We start from the raw sequence: 27,047 nt of genomic DNA on the forward strand, positions 1-27,047 counted from the left end.
CTCTTTTAATACAGATTTCACAAGATGAGAATATTTGTCTTTTATATAAATTACTTCATTAAAAAGAAGAGAATTCAAGCTTCATGCCTGTGTGACTGTATGCCTGTTTGACTGAGTATTCGCTGAGTTATTGTTCATTTTCGGACGCGTTTCAGAATGGACTACACTGGCAGAGAGAAGGCAGAACTCGCTTCGTGTTTATTTTTCTTTATTTGGCAAAAAGCACAGCACTTTGTTTTTATTGTGAGTATACACAAAAATAATACACATTTAACAGAATCGATTGATGTATGAAACTTGTTTTGTAAAATCAAATTCAAAAGAGTATTTCGGGTCTCAATTCAACTCATAAGGAAAAAAAGCGAGCAGATCACGCCGGCGTGATCTCCGACCTCTGAGGGTTAACTGAGGCGAGCACCAGTAAAAGAGCAGTTTTGAGCGAGAGGTGCTTCAGGTCAGCAGACTGAAGTGGCTCAAACGGGGTGCCCTTCAGTGCTTCCAGGACCGTGGAGAGGTCCCAGATAGGCACAGAGGGGGGTCACAGAGGGTTAAGCCTCCTTGCCCCTTTAAGGAAGCGGACAACGAGGTCGTTTCTTCCTAGTGATTGTCCGGCCACAAGAGCGTGAGATGCTGTTATGGCCGCCACATATACTTTGAGCTTGGAGTGGCGCGACCCGTGTCCAAAAGCCCTTGTAAAAAGGCGAGTGCACTCGGTATCTCGCAAGAGTGGGGGTTCAGGCTCCGAGCAGCGCACCAGCCAGAGAACACCCTCCATTTCTGAGCGTAGAGGCGCCTGCTTGAGGGTGCTCTTGCTTCAGTGATGGTTTTCAGCACCCTATCCGGGAGGCACCCGGGTACCCGTTGAGGGGCCATACGTGAAGGGACCACAAGTCAGGACGGGGATGCCAGATCCTCCCGTTCACCTGCGTGAGGAGATCTCTCCTCAGCGGAATCAGCCATGGGGTTGGTTTCAGCAGTTGTCAACTCGGAGAACCAAAGCCAGGTCTTCCAGAGAGGGGCTATAAGACGCACTGCACATTTGCTTTCCCTGATCCGTTTGATGACCTGAGGTAGCATCGTGACCGGCGGTAAAGCATACTGCGGACGATTCGTGGGCAAGTGCGTCCGTGTTCTTTGAGAAAAATATTCGGCAATGAGCGTTGCCTTCTAAAGGGGAAGAGGTCGACCACTACCTCATCGAAGATGCTCCATATTAGTTGAACCGTCAGAGGGTGGAGAGACCATTCCCCTGGAGGAACATTGTCTCTGGACAGCATATCCACACCCTGGTTCAGAATGCCTGGCACATGCGCTGCTCTCAGCGAGCGCAGGTTGTGCGGAGCCCATAAAAGTAGGCTCTTGGCCATGGCGTGCAAGGTGTTAGACCTGAGGCCGCCCTGGTGATTTATGTAAGACACCACTGCCATGTTGTCCGTTCGGACCAGGACGTGGTCGTCTTTTAGATATGGGAGAAAGGCTTTGAGTGATAGAGCGGCCACTCTCATCTCCAGACAGTTTGTGTAGGCGCTCCTCTGGGCTTGACCAAAGGCCAGAGATGGGCCTGCCCTCGTAGAGGTTGGAGGCGTCTGTCGTGATCACCTTTCTCCTCGAAATCACACCCAAACTCATGCCGGACTGGTACCAGTCGATCGCTTTTCAGGGAGTCAGGGCTTTGATGCAGCCGTGATTCGCTCTGATTAGTAAGTGGCCAGAGCACCATGCGTGAGCTGGGACAACGTCTTTTTTTTGCCAGCGCTGGAGAGGACGCATGTGCAGTAATCCGAGCTGGAGTACCGCTGATGCTGAGGCCATGAGACCCAACATCCTCTGAAATCTTTTGAGAGGGGCGCGGGCGCCCGCTCTGAAAGATGCCGCTAGGTGCCAAATAGAGAGCGCGCGCTCCGAAGAGAGTCGTGCCTTCATTTGTGTAGAGTCTATCACTATACCCAGAAAGGAAATATTCTGGCTGGGAGATAGTGTGCTCTTAGAAAAGTTGATCCTTAGACCCAGGCATTCTAGATGGCTGAGGATCCAGGATCTGTGAGTTATTAACTGTGCCTCTGATTGAGCTATAACCATCCAATCGTCGAGGTAGTTCAGTATTCGCACTCCCTGCTGTCTCAGGAGGGAAAGTACCGCATCCATACACTTTGTGAATGTACGGGGTGCCAACGATAGGCCGAATGGTAGTACTGTGTACTGGTAAGCCTGTCCCTCGAAAGCGAATCTCAGAAATGGCCTGTGATGAGGCGATATTTGGATATGAAAATAAGCGTCTTTCAGATCCACTGAGAAAAAAACAATCTCCTGGGCGAATCTACGCGAGGATTTGTTTGGTCATCAGCATTCTGAACGGGTGCCTCATCAGCGCTTTGTTCAAATGTCTGAGATCTAGGAGACCGCCATCCTTCTTCGGGACGTGGAAATAGCGGCTGTAGAAACCCGACTCGCTTTGCGAGGGGGAAACTGTTTCGACAGCTCCCTTCTACAGCAGTTTGAGCACCTCGTGCAGAGAACATGTTAAACGTCTTTTCTCACTCTCGTCTCGACCACAGCTGAAAAGCGCGGGGGTCTGCAAGCAAACTGTAGCGAGTAGCCTCGTTTTATTATGTTCAACACCCATTCTGATATACCAGGGATAGCCTCCCAGGCCTTGGCCCGTATAGTTAGGGGTTGAATAAAGGCTGGAGACGGGCCGCTGTGAGATAGGGACCCAGTCGTCCGGCCGTCTTGAGCTTTTAATGCCCTGTGAACAATGTTCATGAGCGGGGGCGCGCACGCACAGAGGGCACACCCGTTATCACGTTACCAGCGTGAGCTAGAGGGAAAACTGATGTAGGAACAGTTTTTATGTGTAGAGGTGGATACTTTACAGTGGGCACACAATCTACGGTTATTGTCTCTCCCACGTTGGCTGGGGGGAGAGTTAATACAGTTTTGGCAGTGCTTGTGTGTAGGGGTGCATGTTGAACAGCAGGCACACGCGCTACTTTTATTAAACTTCCAGCGTGAGTTGGGGTAAAGTTTGAGACTGTGGAAAACAGTGTTTGAGAGTAGGGGTGCATACATCACAGTAGGCACACGCGCTACTTTTATTAAACTTCCAGCGTGAACTGGGGAAAAGTTTGAGACTTTTGAAACAGTGTTTGTGTGTAGGGGTGCATACATCACAGTAAGCACACGCGCTACATTTATTAAACTTCCAGCGTGAGCTGGAGGAAAGTTTGAGACTGTGGAAACAGTGCTTGTGTGTAGGGGTGCATACATCACAGTAGGCACACGCGCTACGTTTGTTAAACTTCCAGCGTGAGCTGGGCAAAAGTTTGAAACTGTGGGAACAGTGCTTGTGTGTAGGGGTGCATACTTTGTAGTGGGCACGTAACCTACATATGACACAGACAGAAAATAGCTCTTTTTGTGCTTTATTTGCGTCACCGTAAAACCGGCGTCTGTTTGCAGGTGAGCGTGTTTTGTAACAGGCCCATTGACTGCAACATTGACATTTCCAGCCACCTGAGAAGAGTACTGGGGAATGTGGAACAGCTTATATTTGCAGGGGTGCATATATTGCTGGGATTACATGGGAGGCGGGGTCAAAGTTGAGCCTGACCAACCCCGTCTTCGGACGCTGCCAAAGAGAGTGAGTCACGCGGGGGCAGGGCCAGCATGTGCTCATATGTTTAAACGCTCATAAATACTCGAGCCCTGCCATGTGAACGGGAGGGCGCAAGGGGCGGGTTCGCTTTCTGTATGTGAGAAAGCTGGCCGCGAGCTCAGAGAAGAGCGCAGTATAATTTTTATCTGCCGCCAGAGCCGGGATTCGAACACGCGAGTGCAGCTTCTGCATGGTCACGGCCCAGGCAGGAAGTGCAGAGGATGTGACGGTCTCCACCGACGAGAGGGCCTCTGCATGAGGCGCAGTTGGTACGAGGCATTTGAAACAACGCCTCGCTGGAAATTTCTCTTTTAGAAAATGTTGTGACGGCGAACACACTAGCTAAGAAAGGACGCGGCGTGCCGGATGGCTCAGCAGAACGGCGGACTGAAGGCGGCGAAGGAAGCGGGCGTCTTCAGACCTGCGAAGCATGGGCTTGTTCCGCTGGTTTGCTCGTCGACGGCGGCGAAGGCTTCTTATTCCGGAGTTTCAGCGAAGTGGCGATTCGCTGAAGGAGATTTTAATCTAAGGTCCCTGACGGACAATGGGCTCAATTTATAGCCTCTGGCCACGCCTATTCTGGCGGGCTGAAATGCCCTGACTGACTTGCGCGTCTAGTTCGTGCCGCCCCCTCATAGGTTCGTGCAGTTGCCGCAGCAACCGCATACACAGATGAACGGCGAAAGCGGTGAGTTATGTCTTAAGTGGAGTAAACAGTTAAGAAAGTATGCGTGTAACAATATATTGGATCTGTTCAGCTCTTAAAGTGACAGCAGCCCAATAAACCTGCTTCTGACTGTGTGTTAAATGTTAATCAAACAACAAAAAAACAAAGAGAAAATCACTCACTGCTCTTTACTAAGCAGTGTTTTGTTTTTACATTTACATTACATTTTACAATTTCTGTTGTTAAATAAACCTAATGACTGTGGTTTGTACCTTTACTTATCAGACTGGTCAGATGACCCCTCTAAATGGTTGGTTCTTGGCAAAAAATGCTGCAAGGTAGACCAGACTTTATGCCTGTAGTTAAAAGCGTGCCTCTCCAAGAATCTTGACTCTAATAAGGTTCAGATTAAGTGTACAGCAGACACATCCATGTGCAGTATGATCCTGTATGGCAGCTGTAATGCAGACCAGAGGCTTTAGTGCATGCATTAAAACACTAAAACTTCATGAAAATGTCTTGTAGAGTGATGTGTGAAATTGCGTAACTTTTTCCACCCTACATGCATACGGATCTGTTCTCTGTACCACCCCATTACCTTTGTTTTACAGGCGCTCATAAGCACGCACTGACCCACAATGCCCTGGGTGGAATGGAAAGGTTTGTTTAATTTGAGCGGAATAATGCAATGATATCACTGAGCTGGCAGTCCTGCCCTGTTTTTCTATGCTATTATTGGTTTGCTTTAATTGATGGAGGTTTTTATCAACTCTACTGAAATCAAAAACTCTTTAGCAACATCTGCAGAGGTTGTTAAACACATCACAACAGAAGCTTGCTGTTTTAGTTTTTTTTTTGCATGGGTCGACTGTAGTTCATTGAGTTTTCTGTTGTCTGTGTGTGTTTTTGTAACTGGAGTGTGTGTGTCTTTTCAGGGGAGGTTAATTTTCTTTGAGGCTCTGAAAGCAGGAGAGATTTTGATGATTTGTGATCTGCTGAAGTGAATTGAAATGCGTGAAAAAGAGAGAGGAAGCAATAAAGAAGCAAGTGATTATTTATTCAATAACATTGTTCAATCTGAAGGACACTTTGCCGCCTCACATTGTGTGTGCGAAATGAGAAACCAGTTTAAAGTTTTAGTACTTCATCATAAACTTTGAGTTGTCAAGGTAATTTTTTTATTTAATTATTATATTTCATTTCAGCTTTTTCAATTACCAAAACCAATTTGTAATTGTTTTAGTTATAGTTACAAGTTGGAATTTACCAAAAGTGTAAAAAAAAAAAAAAAGATTAACTGAAAATCTTGTCTTTCACCACAAATTCTTTTGAAATTTATTTTAATTTGTTCATTTCATTGGTTATCGGCCATAACATAAAAAAAAAAAGAATCAGCAATTTTAATAATGGCCGGAAGTTTAATCTTGCTATTTGAACTTGTATACAGCCAGGGTTTGACATTATGGCCTCGTTTACACTGTCAGTGAAATGTGACCCAATTCCGATTTTTTGCTCATATCTGACACAGATCCGATGTGTTCTGTGACAGTGTAAACAGGAAAAAAACGCATGCATTTGGATATTTTGAGATCGGTTTCAGGCCTCATTCATATGTGAAAATAAATCGGATATGTGCCAATGCGACTGTCATGTAAACAGACAGGTCGGATTTTCTGAGGCATTAGGCAACGTCTCCGTGGTTTAATGACGAGAGAAACCCCGACATGCATCTGCATCTGGGACGGATGGCCCGATGAAACGTTGTGTTGTCGTAGGAGAGGAATGTGAAAAAACGCTGACACACTGCTCCTCGTATATTTGCCAATATTTAAACACAATATGCTCCCACCAGTCCTGAGATCTCTTTCACACACAATAACTGAAGCATATGATATGTGCTATGATGACACTTTTCGTCCTCCTTCGCCTCAAAATCATGGTGATGTTTGGCGAACTTCGCATATATCACAGAGCTAGCATCAAGCATATTTTGCGTCCATCCATCAGAATTTAACTCTTTAAGCATGAGCGATGTTTCAGATAGTATGGCAAGTGTAAACACATGAATCGGATATGGGTCACAGTTGAAAGAACATGTAAACGGACGGTAAAAAAAATCGGATAAAGGTAACAAATCAAAATTGGGCATCAAGACCTGCAGTGTAAACTAGGCCTATGATACCAAAATATATAAGCAAATACTTTAAAGGTAGGGTGGGCAATTTTCACAGCAGCTAGTATTAACAAGTTAGCTTTGAAATCAAGAGATCCCACCCTTCCTTCAGAGCATCTTCAAAGCCACGCATACAGCAGATTTTGCAAAGCGTCTTGCAAAAGACGAGAGACATCGTAAAAACACCATGTCTCATAACATTACAATAATAATGAACATAAACAACTTAAAGAGCTCTGAACTGTACCATCTGACTGCTGCAGATTCATTTCGGCATTGATAGTGTTGCCATTGAAACGCATAAACTCGAGTCACGAACCGCTCCGAGTGTAACGTCACAGGTTTCTCTTAAATGATAGTAGATATGTTGTGAACGCAGCATAAGCTGGTTGTTTTGGTTCAGGAGGGACTGTAAAAGGCGGCTGCTGTTTTGTTTGCGGTGCTCAGCGACTGACGTCTGTCTAGTTCTGTATAGCATTACAGGGCTTGCAAAATCGCCTGCCCGACATCACGGGGCTATTGTGTTTTCCAGTCGGGCTACCAAAATGCATAACCGGCCTGCCCGACGGGCTATCTGAAATAGTGTTCGCGTCAGTCTTGTTATAATCAGATTCAGTGCGTTCTTCATCTTTAATCCGCAGCGGCGTCGAGCAGAGTGCACGTCAGAAAGAGAGGACAAGGGTGTGTGTGTGTGTTCATCTGAGTCTCATTGGTCCGTCACTGCTCGTCAGTGTCAGAATATTTGAGATGACCAATCAAAACAAAGTAGGTGGGATTTATGTTTACAGAAGCTGCTGAGCGACTGACGCTTCAGTTTACAGTCAAGTGCGAGATAAGATGTAAGTAGCTAAACTAAACATTTCACATTTGACAGTTTTAGTTCATAAATGTGAAACGAATGACAAAAATAATCAGGCAAACGATTTTGTTTGAAACAAATATACTTTTGTCGTATTTCGCCATTTTGAACTGAAAATAGGCCTATGTAACATGACTCATGTAATGTAATAATTAGTTTACTGTCATTGTGAGGGGACAAGAAACATTAACAAAGCCGTTTTCAGCATGTTAGGCATAAAATTAATAATGAATGTGTACATGTTGAGAATTAATATAATACAATTTGTAGCTTTCAGTAAATTTAAAAAGTTCAGTTTAAGGAGGGGAAGAGACAGGGCAAGATAAGAGAAAAAGAAAGAGTGATGGATAAGAAGTGAGAGCAGGTATTGACAAATAATCTACTGTCCGCTGACATGGTTTTAAAGCTAATGTTATCCAATTTTTTTGGCCTTCAAATGCACATATGTAGATCAGAGAAATAAAAAATGTATTTCCCCCCGAACCCCTTTAACTAACCTACCTCACATTCGGGACCTCAGTGATGATAAAAACCTGCCATCTGCATAATGAAACTAGTTAATAGTGAGCATTAGTCCCTAAACTAAAACTTTTTTTTTTTTTTTATCATACCCTCATTGGGGGCTGAGCCACCGACACAGACTGATTCATGTTCCATACTGGTCATACAAATTTCAGTTCAGTTATTACCAGATGCATATTTGTATTGATGATTCTAATTTGATTATTTTATATCCAATTGTTGATATTTGTGTTTTGAAAAAGTTTTTGATTTTTTGTTTTGACTCCTAACCAATTTTCTACATTAAAAATTTTCGAAACCAAAACCACTACCAAAATCTGAAAAGAGCCCTGCATTAAACGCGCGGATGACGTGTGAAGTTTGGTGAGCAGGTGTGCGGCGGAGGTATTAAAATACATACATTGACAGGCAGGTAGGACATGGTATGCAATAATTGGACTGATTGCAATGATTTGACTAACATTTTATGGTCCTACGCCTTCCACGGATGATGTGTGTGTTTATGTATGTAGATAGATAGATAGATAGATAGATAGATAGATAGATAGATAGATAGATAGATAGATAGATAGATAGATAGATAGATAGATAGATAGATAGATAGATAGATAGATAGATAGATAGATAGATAGATAGATAGATAGATAGATAGTAATTGTATGGAAAAGGGCAACTTGAACAAGGTGCATTACTTGTCCTTTTTGTGTTGCTACTGAAAAACGAAAGTCATATGTGTTTGGAACGACATGAGGTCGAGTAAATGATGACAATTTTAATTTTTAGATGAACTATCCCTCTAACTTTTATGTGGTAAAGATGCTGGTTTTAGTTTAGCCTAAGATTACCTGTGGTTTGCTTTCGCAGGAGTGCCTCAGGAAACGCTCTCAATGGGTTTGAAGGATAATAGATCAGCATCTTTAATCAATTTGCTCACACAGAGCCACATGAATATTGCACACCCATGTTCAATTGTAAAATCGTCCCTCTTAGTTGTTCTGTAATGCATCTGTAAGCGTTAACAGGGGAACCAGTGGGTTTCTTTGGCCTTCATGGCTATGACGCACATTATCGTTCAGTCTGGCCATTTTTGGCTGCGACGGAGCAAAATGTTGCATACGTACTATTGTGAAGAATGCTGGTGTAGGGTCTCCGAAAGACCACTGCAGACACACGTGAGCCAGTTACAAACTAGCTGCAAAGATCACATGGCAGTCATCCCGACACATGGATATGATACATAACATGAGAGATTATCTTAATACCAGCACTCTGTCTTCATGTTCTGCTATACAGGAAATGCAAAAAAACATGGACGAGGGCCCAGCAGGTTTTCACATTACAAGAAATGGATATTTGCCTGTGATATGATACACGGTTTCATATAACTTTCTCTTTAGACTTTTTAAAAAAATATATATATATTTTTTTTACATCCATTGTCTCTGTTATTTTAATAAACAATTGGCTACAAAAATGACGGGGAGAAATAAACATTTATTTATTTGTTCATTTATTTATTTAAATTGTTTTATTAATTATTAAATGTGCTTGCCATGTTTATGCTGACAAGAATGACAGTTCCTTAATTTAAATACTCAGCGCTATATCAGAGCATTTAAATAGGCTATATGTAATATCTATATATTATTATATATTAATAATATAATATTATATATTATATTAAATAGGCTATATGTAATATCTATATTAATTGCTTTTTTTATTGCCAGTGTGTGAACAGCTTTTAATGAAACTTGAAAAACAAGACCTTCCCCTAGGTTTTCTTTAAAAGCTCAGGACGTTTTTCCCATGAAAATCAAAAGGATGTGACATTTACTCGCGCTCCCGATAGCCTCTTTCGTTCAATGACACATGAAAAGTATGATAATGCCGAAAGAGCTCTTCTGTACTGTAATGTCAGTGTGTCATGCAAAGAAAAGGGATTCATGAGTATATTGGGGCATTGAATCACATTCAGTATCTTGTATGTTACGTGAAGTCACGTCGAGTGCGAGCATGAGCAATAGTTGATTGCTGCAGTTCTCTTAACAGCCACTGGTGTCACTAATAACAAGGGTTTCTAAATTCTACATTTTCTATATTCCTATTTCTCTTAACACGGGGACAGGAGAGCTGTCAGTCAATAAATGGGCAAACAAAGTAACTAGTGTTACTTATTTTAAAAAGTAACTCAGACATTTTGTAAATTTAAAAGATAATCTGTTACTTTACTAGTTACTTGAAAAAAGTAATCTGATTAAGTTACTCACGTTACTTGTAGTGACCCCTGAACTGATGGTTGAAGTGGTGGAACCATTTAGTCAATTCCCCTCTATTGTGTGTCTCCATTTTGCAACAGTGGTCGGAGATCTTTTCCCCAGTGAAGTCCCCCATCTTCCCCCATTTGTGCAGTTCGTTTAATAGCGTTTTCTTGGCAGGATGCCGTCTGATGCAGGCTCTATAGAGCAGTTCAGATTAATGGACAGTACATATGGCATGTTCACTTTCCCTCTTGTGCCGTTTTTACAAGACAAAACCTCTTGCAGCGGAGAGAGAGAAAGAATCACTGGAACAGTATCTTGTGAAAGTTTTCTGTTTTAGATTTATAATCTTCAGGTGAACATCTGTTTCAGACCCGCGAGCAGAAATGGCAAATTATGTTCTTATTAGTTAATCCAGCTTCAGCTAGTAGGATTTGTGGTGTTAGTTAACTTTAGGAACTTTTTTTTAAATTGTCTACTCAAAAATGTAAATTCTGTCATTATTTTTATTTTAATTTTTTTTTGTCTATATGTCTTCCCAAACCTGTATGCTGTTATCTGGGGAACACGAAAGGACATTTTTAGATTTGTTGCAAACTTCTCCTTAATGCACAATATAAGCAAACCACAGTCTGTTTGTCAGTTTGTTTGTCAGTTTGTTTGTTTGTTTGTGGAGTTTGGGTTTGTTTGTAGCACTCAAATTCTTTTTGTGAGTGTTTATTGTTTAAGGGTTGGTTCACTCAAAAATCAAAATTGCCATTATTACTCACCCTTATGTTGTTCCAAACTCGCAAGACTTTCGTTCATCTTCAGAACACAAATTAAGATATTTTTAATAAAATATGCCTAAATTCTGCCTTAATAATAATAATAATAATAATAATAATCATAATTTCTCAACTTATTCTACAGTTAGCAGTTAATAATAATAATGATAGTAATAATAATTATTATTATTATTATTATTATTAGGTAATAATAATAATTCAGTGCACAAATGAAGATATTTTTGATGAAATCTGCCTAAATTCTGCCTTATTATTATTATTATTATTATTATTATTGTTATTATTATTAAAAATAACCAACCTTTTATCAACTTATTCTACAGTTGTTGTCATGTAATAATAATAATAACAATTAATAATACTAGTATTATTATTATTATTACCTTGACAATAACTAGGTTCATTTGAGAAATTATTGGATTTTTACCACAATGTTTATATGCAATATTTAGATGGAATAATACAAATAAAAAAAAACTCTGCTGTTCCCCTCCCAATCTGTGAGCAATAGTATTAAATCTATGTGTGTGTGTGTGTATGTGTATATATGTATATGTATATATATACACACATATGTATATATATATATATACACACATATATATATATATATATATATATATATATATATATATATGTATATGTATATATATATATATATGTATATGTATATATGTATGTATGTATGTATATGTATGTATGCATGTATGTATATATGTATATATATATATGTATGTATGTATATATGTATATGTATGTATGCATGTATGTATATATGTATATATATATGTATGTATGTATATATGTATATATGTATGTATATATATATATATATGTATGTATATATATATATATATATATATATATATGTATATATATATATATATGTATATATATATATATATATAGCTAGCACTGGCTGGAGACGTCCACATCAACTGCAATTCCTTCTTTGATTTCCAGCTCCCCTGTTTGCATCATGATGTTGAGATGTGGTTAGATGAGTGAGCTCTAGGTTTCCAGACAAGGTGCTGATATTAAGGTTCGGCTAATGTACAGTGAATTTGTGTCATATCACGAATCCTTCTCGAGGATTTGACGTAGCCTACACTAAATCACCCCTGCCAAACTCTGGCACCATTACTGCTCATCTCCCATTATCTTATCCTTGATTCTCAGCTGGCTAATCAGTTTCCAGGAATACCTCCCGGACTGGTTTTAAAGCGGCCTTGTTTTGTTCTTTCAGTCTGGAAAAAATGCATGAATATGCATTTAAATTCTTTTAACTGCTAGAAAGTTGCCAAATGATTTGGTCTTTTCAAGGCATGATGGGCTGTTCTGGTGTGTTTTAGTGGGCGTCTGTGCAAATGCACTTACATATATATGTCAATGCTGCTACATCTTAAAATTATGTTTCATTTTAGAGAGAGTAAAAGCCTTTTCAAGAGACATAAAATAAAGCTAAAGAAAGGGAACATAAAACACTGCTATGATCCCCTTTCCATGGACTCTCCATTGCTTTAAAGACTTTTGTGTGACAGCAACGCTCCCTGTGAACATAACCGACTTCCTCCTGATTTTGTGTGAAGGCTTGATGTCTATGAAACCGAGAATTACAGAAGATTATTTTCCCCCTCAAACTCCTTGTCTTTTTCCTTCCTTTGTTTCTGCTGTAATCCATGGGTTTCTCTGGGTTCAGTTCCATGTACATTATTCAATTGGTCACTGCCAGAATAAGATTTCTAGTTCTACTTCTATAAAATTTTCTAGTTTATTGTCAAGGAAATTATTTTCTAATTGCACAATTGTTTATTCAAATGCTTGGTTAATTCTTTTTGCATTCGAGCCACAGCCATATAACCCTGTAGCCCAAGACTGGTTGTCCACTGAAGCTAAGCAGGGTTAAGCCTGATTAGTACCTGGATGGGAGACCTTCTGGGAAAACTAGTTTGCTGCTGGAAGAGGTGTTGGAGAGGTCAGCAGGGGGCGCTCACTCTGTGGTATGTGTGGGTCGTAATGCTCAATTATAGTGATGGGGACACTATAGTTTAACAAGCAATGTCCTTCAGATGAGATGTTAAACTGAGGTCCTGACTCTCTGTAATCCATTTAAAAAAGAGGAGGGGTGAAACCCTTGTATCCTTGCCAAAATCGCTCCATTGGCCTTGCCCTCATGACCCCTGACATGATTGCGCTATAATGCAACAAATTGTTTTTTGTTTTGTATCAGATGGTCCACTTTGCACCTTTTTCTTGCAAAGAACCTCCCAATCAGACATGAAGCGACCGTTTGACTGATCAGTTGTTAATTTATTTTAAGAATTGGTAAATACGTTAAATAGGACAAAGGTCTGCTGGGGCTAGTTGCATAAACTGCTAAGAATAGTCTTACAAGTTAGTCATCAGTTTTTTTTCTTTAAGACTTTTTAAGTCAGTTACATAAAAACGTAGATTATTGATCCTAAAAAGTAAGACTGATTACCCCTTACTAACTGCTAGTTGGTCATACTAGTTCTTAAGACACAGTCTTTACATAATGGCTATGTTTTTGCAACTGACCCCTGAGAACAAAGTAGAAAATTCCGAAGATCAACGTGTATTACATTTATACAATTCTAAGATTTGATGCCATTTATCTTTGCAAACTTTGGCAGATCCAGCAACTGAATCTTCCTTGCATGTGTCCGTAAATACAGCCAATCAGATTTTGAGAAGCCTCTTGCAATTTTAACATACAATATGGATTAGGCAATGCTATAAAATAGTGTTGTTTGTGGGGAAGATCCCTCTTTTGGAGTTGTAGCCTTCAACTTTTTTTTGGTTACGAATAACAAATAAAGTCCAAATATTACCCTTAGGCTACACTACCACCATCTGGAGCCTGTCACTGTTTTGAAGAACTCAACAGTAACCTTGACAACTGGCCAGCTGGACCAATTATGTTCAGTTAAATATAATAAAGGCACTGTTCAGTTCAGTTCTACCTTGGTCTCAGAAATGCATTACATCACAGAAGAAGAACTGAAATCAGCCATTAACCTTGTTTTGTTCTCTGAGTTGGGTAGCAATTGATTTCATTAAATCTCAGCAGGTGATTTTCCTCATCACAGATCCTGAAGTTGGGGGCTCAAGCTCTATTTCGGCAGATTTGTTACACATGGAGAAATTGATTCAGCAGAAGTGATTTCATTGGCGTGTCTTGATGGTTGTTGGTGCTTTAGCTCTGTGTGTGTTGGCCCATATACTCACATCTGTGTTTGTGTATGTTGCTAAGCTGCTACCTCCACAGGTTGCGGACTCGTTAGGTCACTGTTTGCTTGTGCGACCTCATATGAGAGATTGCGGTTGTATTGGTGCTGAGTTTAAGTTGGGTACATTCCTGACGTACAATCGTGATGAATATGTTTGATGGTTACTTTCACTCTTCCTGAAGTCCTATTACGAAATCAGGCAGCTCTTCTCCCATTTACTGACAGGAACTAAATCTCTCTGTGTGGTTGAGTGCATATCAGAGTTTGTTTTTGTGTTTTAATGGCACTAAGAGCTCATTTGAAACGGATTCTTTACTGGAAAATGTCTGAACGCTTAGCGTAATTACATAACGCGTGGTTGCATAATTATGGACGGGAGTTTCCAAATATGAATTTCCAAGCGTGGATATTATGTTGAATATTAGACTGTAGCAGCGGCTTTAATCTTGAAGCTAACAGATCGTTTCTTAGATCACAGAACAGTCAGAGTTGAGTTTTCATGTTCATGTCTTAGAGATTTAAGGCCCGTTCACACCAAGCACGATAACGATAAAGATAACTATATATGCGTCCACACCAACGACCGATAACGGTCTTTTTATTCTAAGCATGCGCGCGCCCGGATGATCCAGATCCATTTTAAATGCGCGAGACCTTTAAATTAGAATGGATTCTGATTGGCTGTCAGTGTTTTATCGTTCGACAGCTGGAAAAAAATCGTTCTGAAAGTGATCCCAACGATATCGTTCCTCGTATCTTTATCGTTATAGTTGTGGTGTGAACTCTGTTATTCTTTAATATGGAGAACGATTTTTAGAATTATATCTTTATCGTTATCTTTATAGTTATCGTCCTTGGTGTGAACGGGCCTTTAGCGTGTCAGATTGATGTTTATCCAGTGATGTTGCTGCCCAATACACATTGTTAAATATTATTTAAAAGCTTTTCCATTCTCATTCAGTCAGTCACTCGCACCATGCGAGTGAGGCAGAGGATCAACACAATTTTTAGATGATTGCCATCCAAGTCTGAGATAACTCCTGTGTTTCGATGCAAAATGAAGTGAATAAAGCGTGATAGACAGGGAAAGATTCACTTATGTTGTTAAAAGCCCCATTACTGCTGCTTTCTAGGGTCACTGGTCAGAAGCGATGCTCACCCCATCTCAGGTGTCCCGAGTTGATTTGTTTTTGGCACTGTGGACCACTCGCTTTTTCCTGTTGTGCTTGGTGGACATGATTGTTTCCGTCCAGTTTCTCAAATCACAAACCAGCTGGAAAACGATTGTTTTACGTAACTTTTTTCTTCTTCTTTCAGGAGCTCTCTAGTTGTGGCTGGAACAAGAAGGAGAAGCACAGTTCAGCACCGAACGCTGTGGCCTTTACACGACGCTTTAACCAGGTAAACCACAGACACTTTTTGCTGTTGCCCCCTTACTTTGACACTAACAATCATAGGTACTGTATTAACTGTAGACTTCCAGCTAAGGATGTTGAAATCCACAAAATTGGACCTGCAATTAAGCGTCTGTTTGAGCGAATATGTGTAGTGTTAGGCCTTTGGCACTTTGACAAAGGTCAAAGGAGTCATTGTGGTCCTATTGGTTGCAAGTTAAATAAATATGTTGACAGTTTAAATAACATTTTATTTTTTTCTGACAATGACTTACGGTAATAAAGATTTGAAGAAACATGTAATTCTTTGAGAATGGAATTAAAAAAGACTAGGGAAAATAAGGCAAGTGAACAGACCATATAGATGTAAATCTGTTATTCTCTCTTCCTTTTTGTGACCTTTGTAATTAAGGCTGGTCCGAATACCATTTTTTTGAGCTTCGAAGCTTCGGTAGTAATGAACATTGAATATTCGAAGCTTCGGAGAGAGGGTGCTGAACATATTCTTCTCTCTAATAAAGGCAGGAATCTCTATGTGTCTGTATATCCGTTTGCATTTTGATTATTTCGAGAATCGTTCATCCAATCGACTTCACAAGGGAGTGCAGTGTTTCCTTTGGTGCAATATAGATGGATGCGAGATGCGACACGTTCAGAATTAATAAACTTTTAGTAAACTACAGAACAGCGCGAGCGGGAAGCGGCGCGCCTCACGCGGGCAGGGCTTATATGCTCCAAGAACGGACACTGTGCACTAGTGATATAAAATGCACACACACAGGTCTGTTAAATTAAGCAATACTTTTAAGGTAGTGTAATATTTTTCTGACTAACAAATTACTGACACAGTAAAGGGTAATTTAAATAAAGAAAAACGAAATTTAAATAAAGAAAAAACGAAATTTAAATAAAGAAAAACGAAATTGAAATAAAGAAAAACAAAATTTAAATAAAGAAAAACGAAATTAAGTTAAATTAAAAACGAGATTAATTTAGATTGATAATAACGGGTAAAAAGGCTAATACATTTTGTTTCTATTATTCTATTTTCCACAATGTCAAAGCAAGGCAGCTTAACCCAAAACACAAGCTCAGGCATGCACTTCGGTCCATACAAACTCCGCTGTTCTGTGCTCTAGCCAGAGAACACTCACGGTTCTATTTCTAGCATGCACGCGTTTTCTGCGTGGCTCGAGCCGCGCCTGAGACGCGTGTCTCGCGCTGGCAGTGTGCAAACTCCAACCTCTTAATATGAGAGCCAAAGGTGTGCAAAAAAAAAAAAAAAAAAAAACAGTATTCGAATGTCAACACTTCAAATCGAATACCAACCCATCGAACGAACATTCAAATATTCGGGTCCAGTCCTATTTGTAATACAACAAGAAGCTAAATACAAAAAAAAAACATGCTTGTACTACTGTTACAAGGTTGGAGTTAGTAAGATTTCTAAACGTTTTTTAAAAGACTAACAATATTTAAAAGAAACCTTAATATTGTGAAATATTATTATAGTTTTAAATAGCTGCTTTCTATTTAAAAATGTACATATGTACAATATGTAAATGTAATCTATTCCAGTGACATCAAAGCTGAATTTTTAACATCATTACTCCAGTCTTTAGTGTCACATGATCCTTCAGAAATCATTCATGCTCAAGAAACATTACTTATTATTATCAATGTTGAAAACATTTTTCTTTTTATATTTTTGTAGGAAAAATGTGATACATTGTTTTCATAATCATATAAAACATTTATATATATATTTGTAACAATGCAAAACTTTGTTACTTTTGATCAATTTATTGTTTCCTTGCTTAAAAAAAGTATACATTTTTTATTATTGTTTTTTTTTCTTTCTGTATCTAATGTTACTTCTCTACTTTTACCAACCAAAATGATACTCGGATAGCTTTTTGGTTTGCAGGTTTACTACGGCAAGAAACATGTTTATTGCTTCTGTGGCCACATGCATTCAAGAGTTGGTTTGTTTCAAATAAAATGAGTGCAAATATTTCAAAGGGAAAATAAGGTTTCCAAGGGCTTTTTGTGTTATAATTCAAAGGAATTGGGCATCAAAGTGCAGAAAAGGGTTGGTCCGGGTTAGTGTTCAGGTCACGAGTGGCGGATGCCTCCGTAGTGGCTCAACTTCCCAAGCTGGCATGCTTGTAATGTGCTGGCTGAGCATTAGCGCCTGTGTTTGCCAATGCGTATGTTTCTGGCCTAAATCACTTGACTTTATTGCCTTGGATTGGCTAGGATGGAAAATTATGTCGCTGTCAAGGTTCTTGTTAACAAAATTTGGACTCAATGCTGACAAAACACACTCTGCATAAATGTGACTGTATGTCACAGTGACTTTCAGGTGAATAAGACAAGTGGGAAACTGGACTTGCACTGACATTTTGGCTCTAATGTGAGCAGGTAATGGGATGTTTGAAGAGGTTATCGCCGCACTGAGGTCTGAGTAGAGATGTTGGAAACACAACGGGGTTGGGAAACACTGACTTGATCCAGTTGGCCTTTGAAGAAATATGTGGCCCCCTCTGAGTGCGTTCAAGTTTCTGTGTGCAATCGTTGCTTCATTGGCAGAAGCTGACAGTGTGTAACCAGAAGGGAATTATCGTTGAATAAAGTATATAAGCAAAGCAGAAGTTGTTTCTTACACCTCAAAATCTTCACCTTAAGACTTAAACACACTCTTACAGACACAGACTCTCTTCCCTGAAAATATGGCCAGCACTCTGTAATAAATATGAGAATATCATCGAGGAATTTGTATTCTGTGGAAACTTTTCTCAATGTACATCCTCAAAACGGCTAAAACGGCTGTTCAGGAACCCACACTCACTCGCCTGCCAACACAAATGTACTTTCTGAAGGATGATGCTTGGATATTCGAGAACAGACCTGGAACGTTAGCTGGAATCTAATGTCACCTAACAGCAAACTTTGTTTGTTTATATGAGAGATTATATTATATATGCATGTCTGTGTGTCAGTGCTAGAGGGCTGCGTGGTTTTTGTAACACCAGTAGTTTTGTTATATTTCAGTAGTAAGCTGATCGTCTGTAGATTTATCATCATGTAATTGTTAGTTGATAACGCATACTTTTTTCCATCATGTGAATTATGGCTTAATCATCATTTAGTAGTTATTTAGCACAGAAACTTATCAACTCTTCCCTACAACTTTCAGTAATAAAATAGCTTCGCTAGATTCACTACTGAATCACTACATTATATTTCTCTGCAACAAAGGGGTTACGTCGCAATTTTGAAGTAATTAAACTCACAGCTTCATTGTTAGAGATAGAGACTCTGAAAAGACGCAGGTACGAATCTCTCATCTCTCTCTCGATAATTAATTCAAATAAATGCTATAATTCTAGATTTATTAACCTATTCTAGTTTTTGTGACTATAAACATTGGAAATTGCTTTCTCCATAAATGTACATGATTTTCTGCTTTTTCTCTCAGGCTAGACCCCATACACCCCACTTCAAAGACTCACACACAATCCGTTTTAGCCAACGAATTGGTCTGTCATTCACAAATATGGAGTGCATTTATATCTACTCAATGTAGGAAATAAAAGAAGCAACCTAGGTATAAAAACACATGCACACACAGACAGACCTTACAGATTACCCACTAACAGATGTTCAAAATTAGGCACATATGGTTATCCTTTGCCAGGGAAATTTGCATAAGGTTTGTTGGCTTTTTTTTTTTTTTTTTTTTTTTAATGAAAAAAAAAATGAGTGTGGAGATGGAAAATTCTCTAATAAAGTATGTGGGACAAGTTTTACATATAGAGGCTCAAAATCAGACAAAAAAAAAAAGATTTCCTCCTTGTTTAATTCAGGATCAGGTGTGTGTTTAATACAACTTCTGAGGTGAATGAGATGTAGTTTTTGCTCTGTGCTTGTGTGTTTGAGTATAAATGTTTGCAGTGCTGTGCTGCCTTTTCATTAGTCATTAGATTTAAATCCTTTCCACTGGTTTGAGGCATTCCGGCTTTATCCAAAGATGCTGTGATCCAATCTCGCAACAACAAACACGGGAACACACAGCAGGGGAGATAGTGCAACAATGACTTCACTGTGTGTGTGTCCCAGTATCAGACATGTGGGAAAGAACGGAGAAGGGGGGAACGCGGGAAGGAAGGGCCTGGAAAATCAACAGGAGAAATGGAAATGGGGGGATGAGGTTGGCAGGGGTTGGAGGAGATTGAGCAGGGTAGAGATGATGAGTGATGTTCCAACAATCCATGTGTGCAGTTACATAACGTCTGAACCTTAAATTATTATGTCTCTTCTCGTCTTCAGTTCTTTTCTTGTCTCACTCTGTTAGTTTCTTTCAGTTTTCTCTTCTTGTCTCCACTCAGCCTCGTCTTGTCCTGTGCCCTCCTTCTGTCTCATCTCTTCCAGTTTAATCTTCTCTAATGCTTCTGTTCTTTTCTCCTCTCACACGTCTTGTATTGTCTTATCTTGTGTTTTGTCTTAATTCATATCAACCTCTTGTTTTCCTTGTCTCTTTTTAGTCAGTTCTCTTGTATTCTCATTTTGTCTTTTCTCCTCCAGTCTCATCTCCTCTCATTCTCTGTTCTCTTTGTCTCATCTAGTCTTGTTCTTTTTTTGTCTCTTCTCAGTCCCGTGCCCTCCTCTCGTCTTTTATCTTCCAGTCTCATCTCCCCTCAGTGTCCTGTCCTTGCTTCTCCTCTCCTCTCATGCTCTTCTTGTTTTGTCTCATCTTGTGCCGTGTCTCAATTCCTCTCACCCTCATGTTTTTCTTCTTGTCTCCTTTTAGTTAATTCTCTTCTTGTCCTTAATATTCTCATCTAGTCTCTTTTCTTCCAGTCTCATCTCCTCTCATTCTTTGCTCTCTTTATCTCATCTGGTTCTGTTTTTGTCTACTCTTGTCCCGTCTTGTCTTGCTCTCTTTATGTCTCTTCTATTCCAGTCTCATATCTTCTCATTCTCTTCTTGTCGTGAGTACAGTCTCTTCTCATCTCATCTCAATTCCTCTCATTCTCTTCTATTTGCTTCTCGTTTAATCTCTGGTCATTCTCCTCTTGCCTCGTGTTGTCTTCATTTCCTCTCATTATCTCCTCATCTCTTCATTTATCATCTTAATCTCATCACATCTCAGTCTCATTTTCTTTTCTTTGCTTCTTTTCTCCTCTCATTCTCTTCTTGCCTTGTCCCATCTTGTAGCTTGTCTCTTCTCCTCTCAATTCCTCTAATTCACTTGTCTTTTCTTCTTGTCTCTTCTTAGTCTGTTCTCTTCTGGTCTTGTTGCTTTTCTTCCAGTTTTCAGACTCATCTCCTCTTGTCCTCTTCTCCACATGTTCCCCCCTTGTCTCATATGGTCTCCTCTCCTCTCAGTTCCTCTCATTCACTTGTCTCGTATGTCTCCTCTTGTACTTTTTGTCCCTCTTTATCTTTTCTCTTCCAGTCTCAGCTCCTCTAATTGCATTTGCTCCTTGTCTCTTTTCCTCACTCATTGTCATCTTGTCCTTTTTCCATGCTTGTTTTCTAGGGGTGGGAATTGGTAAAAATGTGACAATTCGATAGTATTGCGATATTTGGCCCACGATTCAATATTAGTGCGATTCTTAACATATTGCGATACAGCAAGTATTGTGATTCGATTCTGCGATATATTGCGAATCATGTCCCCCATATTATTCAAAGTCATTACAAAAAATGAGGAAAATAAGACTCAATTCACTTCAAATGTCACATTTAATTCTGTGAACATTATCTTCTACACATTAACAGAAGTGCATAAACTTAGGAGGGTAGTTCAAAAACTTTGTCCTTGAGCATTCAGGACACAGGACCTTTTTACAGGACAGGATGTAATTATTCTCTGAATGGGAGACCTCTCACATGAATGGTGAGCTCCCAGCACATAACATTAAAATGATTTAAATACAATACAGTAACATAAAGCAGACATAATAGAGTAACATAAACCTGAGAATAATCATATAAATAAGAGTAACTTGGGGCTTCAATCAAATTGAAAAAAATAAGCAAAAATGTGTACTGCTAGAGTCCAGTCCTGTTGGCTGCAAGGTCATCAACCAAAAGTCATTTGGGAATATTGGCATTTTTGTTTAGAAAAAGTTGGTCAACATGCTCAGATGTTAAAGTGCTCCTTTTGGCCGTTACTATATCTCCTGCAGTAGAGAACACCCTTTCAGCAGACGCACTAGTGGCTGGAATGCTCAGGTATCTTTTAGCAAGTTTGGCTAGGTAAGGACACATTGTCTCATGAGCTTTCCACCAGTTGAGGGGGTTTTCTTCTAGTGGCAGAGGAGAAGCCTCCTGGTATCTCTTCACTTCCTCTTTAGCTTGGGAAAATGCTGACTTTTGTGGGGCTGTGGTAGAAAATGTTTCTCCCAGTAAATCAGCTAGCCCAGATCTTCTTTTAGGTTGTGGCTCTTCAAGCTCCTCAAGATCCTGTCCATCCATTTCTACTCCACAGGCATTGCTGGTCTCTTCTTACCTAATAGTGGGCTGTAGAGAAACATTAGATAGAAGTTAAAAGATAATGCTTATCTCAGGTTTGAAATAGCTGTGAAATGCTCAGTGCAATTGCGGATTTTCCATTAAAACAGATATAAGAAAATAATGCTAACCACTAACCAGTATAGATATTAATCACCAGATGAACATAGGCTTGGTTTTAAAAAAAATCAGAAAAATAATATAGCATTTTTAAATACTTTCTGACATTTTAAAATAACTATACACAATGTAATAAATTAGTTCAATAAAGCCTACCTGAAGGCTGGCTGCCTCCACAACCAGTCTGGAATAAAAGTCACTGATGTCATCTGTGGTCAGGAAAAGCAGTGACTTAAATCATGGATCCAGGGCCGATGCTGTGTGAAGGGTGTTTTTTTCCTTCAACAGTGCTATATCTCTTCTGCAGATCTTGACTTATTGCCTGTTTGATGTCCTTCACAATTGGTTTGTCCCCCATTGTCTCTCGCGTTTCATTTAGCAGCTTTGCCTGCACTGGAGCAATGATAGACAAAGTGGGATTCTTCTTCTCTGAAACAATTTTTGTGGCTACTAACATCGGTCGAAGTGCCTGCATTATGTCCTTAGCGTCTGTAATGTCATTTTCGTTGAGGGTGCAGATATCACTGCCTGACCTCCTGACCTCAGAGGACAACAGAGCAGCACAGATCGCTGGTTGCTGTTCCAAGAAACGTTCAAGCATTTCATACCGACTGTTCCAACGGGTCACAACATCAGTCTTGAGCTTGTGAGTGGGGAGGTCCAGAAGCTTTTGTTTTTGCTCCAACATGAAGTTGGTGATTATTCTGCGGTGGAAAAAAGTGGTTATGGACAAAAGTGGACTCTTCCTAGTAACCTGGCGACAGCAGGCAGCTTTAGTGCGCGCTGTGAGGCAAGGTTGAGCGTATGGGCAAGACATCACGTGAAGGTAGCCCCCCACCTGCGCGGCCACAACCATTTTGGACGCATTGTCCGTAACCAAAACAATCTGTTTGTTAGCGATACCCCACTCTTCGGTTGCCCCGGTATGGCTCTCATGCATCGCCCTGGTTTGTAAAACATGAGCTAAAAGCTGCCATTCATTCGTGATGTGATGCACGGTTATGGTCATGTACGACTCAGTAGCTCTTGATGACCAACCGTCACACGTTATAGCTACTCCTTCGGCTAAACTCAAAGTTTCATTTACCTCATCTTTGACTTCACTGTGGAGTTTGGGGATGACAGTGTCGGTAAAATATTTACGCGAGGGGATCACACACCTGGGCTCCAGTATGCTAAGCAGATTCTGGAAACTTCCGTTCCCCACCACACTGTAAGGCTGTAAATCTTTGGAGATTAAGTAGGCTATCGCTTCAGTTATTTTCTTAGCTCTTTCGGAGTTTGGAGGTAACTTTATCATTTTTGTTTGGTCCAAGGTGTGTTGATTTGGGGGTAGGACTACAACTTTGGGTCGTTTCACTTCCTCAGTGGTCGCTAACTCCAAATGGTACCTTTTGAGATGGGCTCTCAAGTTTGTCGTATTCACACAGTACTTAATTTTCATGTGGCATTCCTTGCATATAGCGTGCCATATGTCAAGGTCTTTACTATTCGCTTTTTGATGAAAACCGAAATTTACCCACACTTTCGATTTGAAAGAAGACGGAGCCTTGTGTACAACCGGTTGTGATGGTAAAGCCATTTTCATTTGAATTTGCTGTTAAATGCACAACACAAAGCACCGCAACAAGCGCCACCTTGTGGATGTAATACGCGAATGTAAATTCTCAGAGTAAACTCAGAGAAAACCAATGGAGAAAACCCGAAAGTAAAACAGATAATTTTATAATTAAATATTGCAATACTTTGTGCTACTGTATCGATATAATTGCGTGCTCAAAATATCGCGATACTGAACAGAATCGATTTTTCCCCCACCACTATTGTCTTCTCCTCTCTTTCTCTTCTCTTCAGTCCTCTTCTCTCATTGTCGTCTTGTCTCGTCTCTACTCATCTCAGTTCCTTTCACCTCATCTTTATTCTCTTGTCTCTTCTATTCTCGCCTTATCACTTTTCTTCCTGAATCTCTTCTCGTTCTCTTCTCTTTGGTTCTCTTCTCTCATCTCTTCTCATGTCAGTTTCTCTCATTCTCGTATCATCTCATCTTGTCTCCTCTAAAGGGGGTCGCACACCGGACGCGCAGCTCAGCGCCGTGCCGCGCCACATCTAGGACAACTCTCACCTGAAAATCCGATTACATCAGCAATTTTCTGATTTCTGTAAATAAATATAAAACTAAATGTATATTGCAGCACAGGGTGAAGTCCGTATATACATTAACTACGATTTGAGACACATAAATGTAAATTTAATATAAAACTATGTAAATGGCGCTCTGTGGCGCGGCAGGATTTTGAATTTGGTTGCTGGGCACCGCGGACAGACGCTGAAAGGCGCCGCCGGTGTGTGTACTCTCATAGAGAATAATGTGTTCGAATTTAAAAGACGTGGCGCTGGACCACGCGTCCGGTGTGCGACCCCTTTAAGTCTCCTTTTGTCTCATTCCCTTGTTTATTTTCATTCTGTCCACTCCTTCTACTGTTGTCTCACCAAGTTTTTTTTTTTTTTTTTTTTTTTGTTCCTCCTCATCTTATCTCTTCTCTTCAAGTCTCATCCCTTTACACTTGTTTTCTTCTTGTCTTGTCTCTTCTCTTATTTTCTCTCCTTGTCTTTTCTCTTTCTGTTTACTACGTGATGTCAAAACTATTTAACGATGACAACAACAGATGAACAGTTCACAATACTCTCATCTGTTTGCTGTTATATGCATATGACCCCACTGGTGCAGTGTCTTTGCGCATGTGGAAAAAGGATTATGTACATTTTAAGTGTGACTATAGTCTACACAGTACCGAAAAATGTCTCGTCTATGGCAGTATTGATCAGTTATCAATGTCTCTCTTATGTTTTGTCTAATCTTAGGTGAGTTTCTGGGTGGTGAGGGAGATTCTTCATGCTCAAACCTTGAAGATCAGAGCAGAAGTGGTGAGCCTCTATATCAGAACAGCAAAGGTAAGAACTCTCCATACAGTACATATGTGCTTCTACTTAAGTGATTGCATTTGTATGTGGTGTTAAGCTTTTTTCTCTCTTCCTGCAGAAACTGTGTGACATGAATAATCTCCATGCAGTGATGGCGGTAGTGTCTGCTTTACAGAGCGCCCCCATCTTCAGGCTCTCCAAGACCTGGGCTGTGAGTTATTCATTGTGCTCCATTTGCCATATTTTTATTTTACTAGCTACATTTTACGGTAGAACTTAAAGGCCTTATGTATAATACATTTATTTGTAATGTACATTATAATACATCAATATTTTCATAAAGTTAAAGTGCATTATAATATTTGCAGATTTCTTGTTACATGTGACATTGGTTGTTTGTTATGCATTTAAAAAAAATAAAGTGATAGCACCAACATATTTTAGCTAATTATTTGAAAACTATTAGCTTTTTTAAAGACATTTTTCATTTTTTCTTATCTATCTATATATATATTATATATTATATTAAATAATATAATTAAATTATATTATTTTATATATTAAAGAGATTTAAAAGAAACCTCAAAGCATCGTGCGCCTGTTTTTGGGTCAGTTGTGTTCTTGGTTCATTCATTATCATTCTCTCCAACCCAGCTGCTGCATGGGTCCAGATTTATTTCGATGTTGTTTACAGGTTGTGAAATTATCCAGGCCTCCAACACACTCTCAGTCAGTTATTGATGAGAGCTGGAAACTGCTAACAGATGAATCACTACAAAAACTTGAGCTGTTACTTTCCAATACTCAGATTGATGAACAACAGGAAACTGTTTAGTTTTCCCCCTTTTTAGTCTTTATTGGAATTCAACCATTTCAATTCCCAAACATGACACCCTTCATTTGAACACACTCAATAGTGTTAGTGTTAGTAGTAAAAAAAAAAAAAAAATTGATGCTGCTATCATTTATTAAAATAGCATACAAATGTCAAGTGTTTGAGTGAATATTCTCTAAGAAGGGAAAAATTAATGTTAACGATATTCTTATGAACTAAACACTTAATTTTCTTTAAAGATCAATAGACTGTGCTAAAGTTAAAACTGAGGTTTCCAAAACTTTTGTTTGTTTCTACTATAAAATGGGCCAACTATCTATAAAACGGACACCTGTTCTTTGGGTTTTTATTACTTTACAGTGTGTTTGCTCACAAATCAATCTGTAGATGAGCATCTGTGCTTCACTTGGGTTGCTATCATTCATTAGCATAGTTTTCTTTAGCAGGTGTCCATCAGAAAAACCCTCAAGAGTTTTAACTTTAAATGCCCACTCTTGTAAATGTTACATTTTGATGTATAGGAATCTGCTGACCAAGCATTTTTCATAACTTTGGACATTTGATAAATATTTTGCTTTTTTTATGAGACTGTTCTTTACGAAAGTGGCATAGCTAGTGCTTTTTTATTGTTGCTACTGTAAAACCATAAACGCTAAAATTAAATGTGTGTCACTTATTCGATGTTTAAATGGCCTTGGCCAGTAAGAAACCACCACCTGAAACACCCTAGCAAACCTCATAGAAGGCACTAAAACCATTCAGAACAGCTTACATACCGCATAGTAATGCCCTGATATGCAATTCTGAACATTTTAGAAGCCCCATAACAATTCCCTGGCAGCTACCAACAACATCCTAGCACTGTGGTGGTGACTTTTTGCATGTGCAAGCAGTATTTATTAGTATTTTGAGGGAAACCATGGTTACCATGGTGAAGGATCAGGCTATCCAACAACTCTATGCATCTGTCTCTTCTTTGGAAACATTGTCTTGTCTTCAGTCACAGCCAGCATCCTCCTCCTCAATCCTGTCTCTAGTGTACCATTTTCAGTCTTTTACATAACTGGAATATTCCTCT

At 39.6% G+C, this 27,047-nt stretch overlaps 1 protein-coding gene across 3 annotated transcripts in view; it reads left to right on the plus strand.

Moving 5' to 3' along the window:
• Positions 1-27,047, plus strand: part of ralgps2 (Ral GEF with PH domain and SH3 binding motif 2) — a 135,647-nt gene that overhangs the window by 56,505 nt on the left and 52,095 nt on the right. For all 3 annotated transcript variants that reach the window (XM_081377761.1, XM_081377763.1, XM_081377762.1), the window contains exons 6-8: positions 15,494-15,577; positions 25,075-25,164; positions 25,253-25,345. In XM_081377761.1, coding sequence (XP_081233887.1) covers positions 15,494-15,577; positions 25,075-25,164; positions 25,253-25,345 — 267 coding nt within the window. The remainder of the gene's footprint in view (positions 1-15,493; positions 15,578-25,074; positions 25,165-25,252; positions 25,346-27,047) is intronic.

The sequence above is a fragment of the Scardinius erythrophthalmus genome (assembly GCF_964197995.2).
Source record: "Scardinius erythrophthalmus genome assembly, chromosome: 11".
Taxonomy (NCBI): Eukaryota; Metazoa; Chordata; class Actinopteri; order Cypriniformes; family Leuciscidae; genus Scardinius; species Scardinius erythrophthalmus.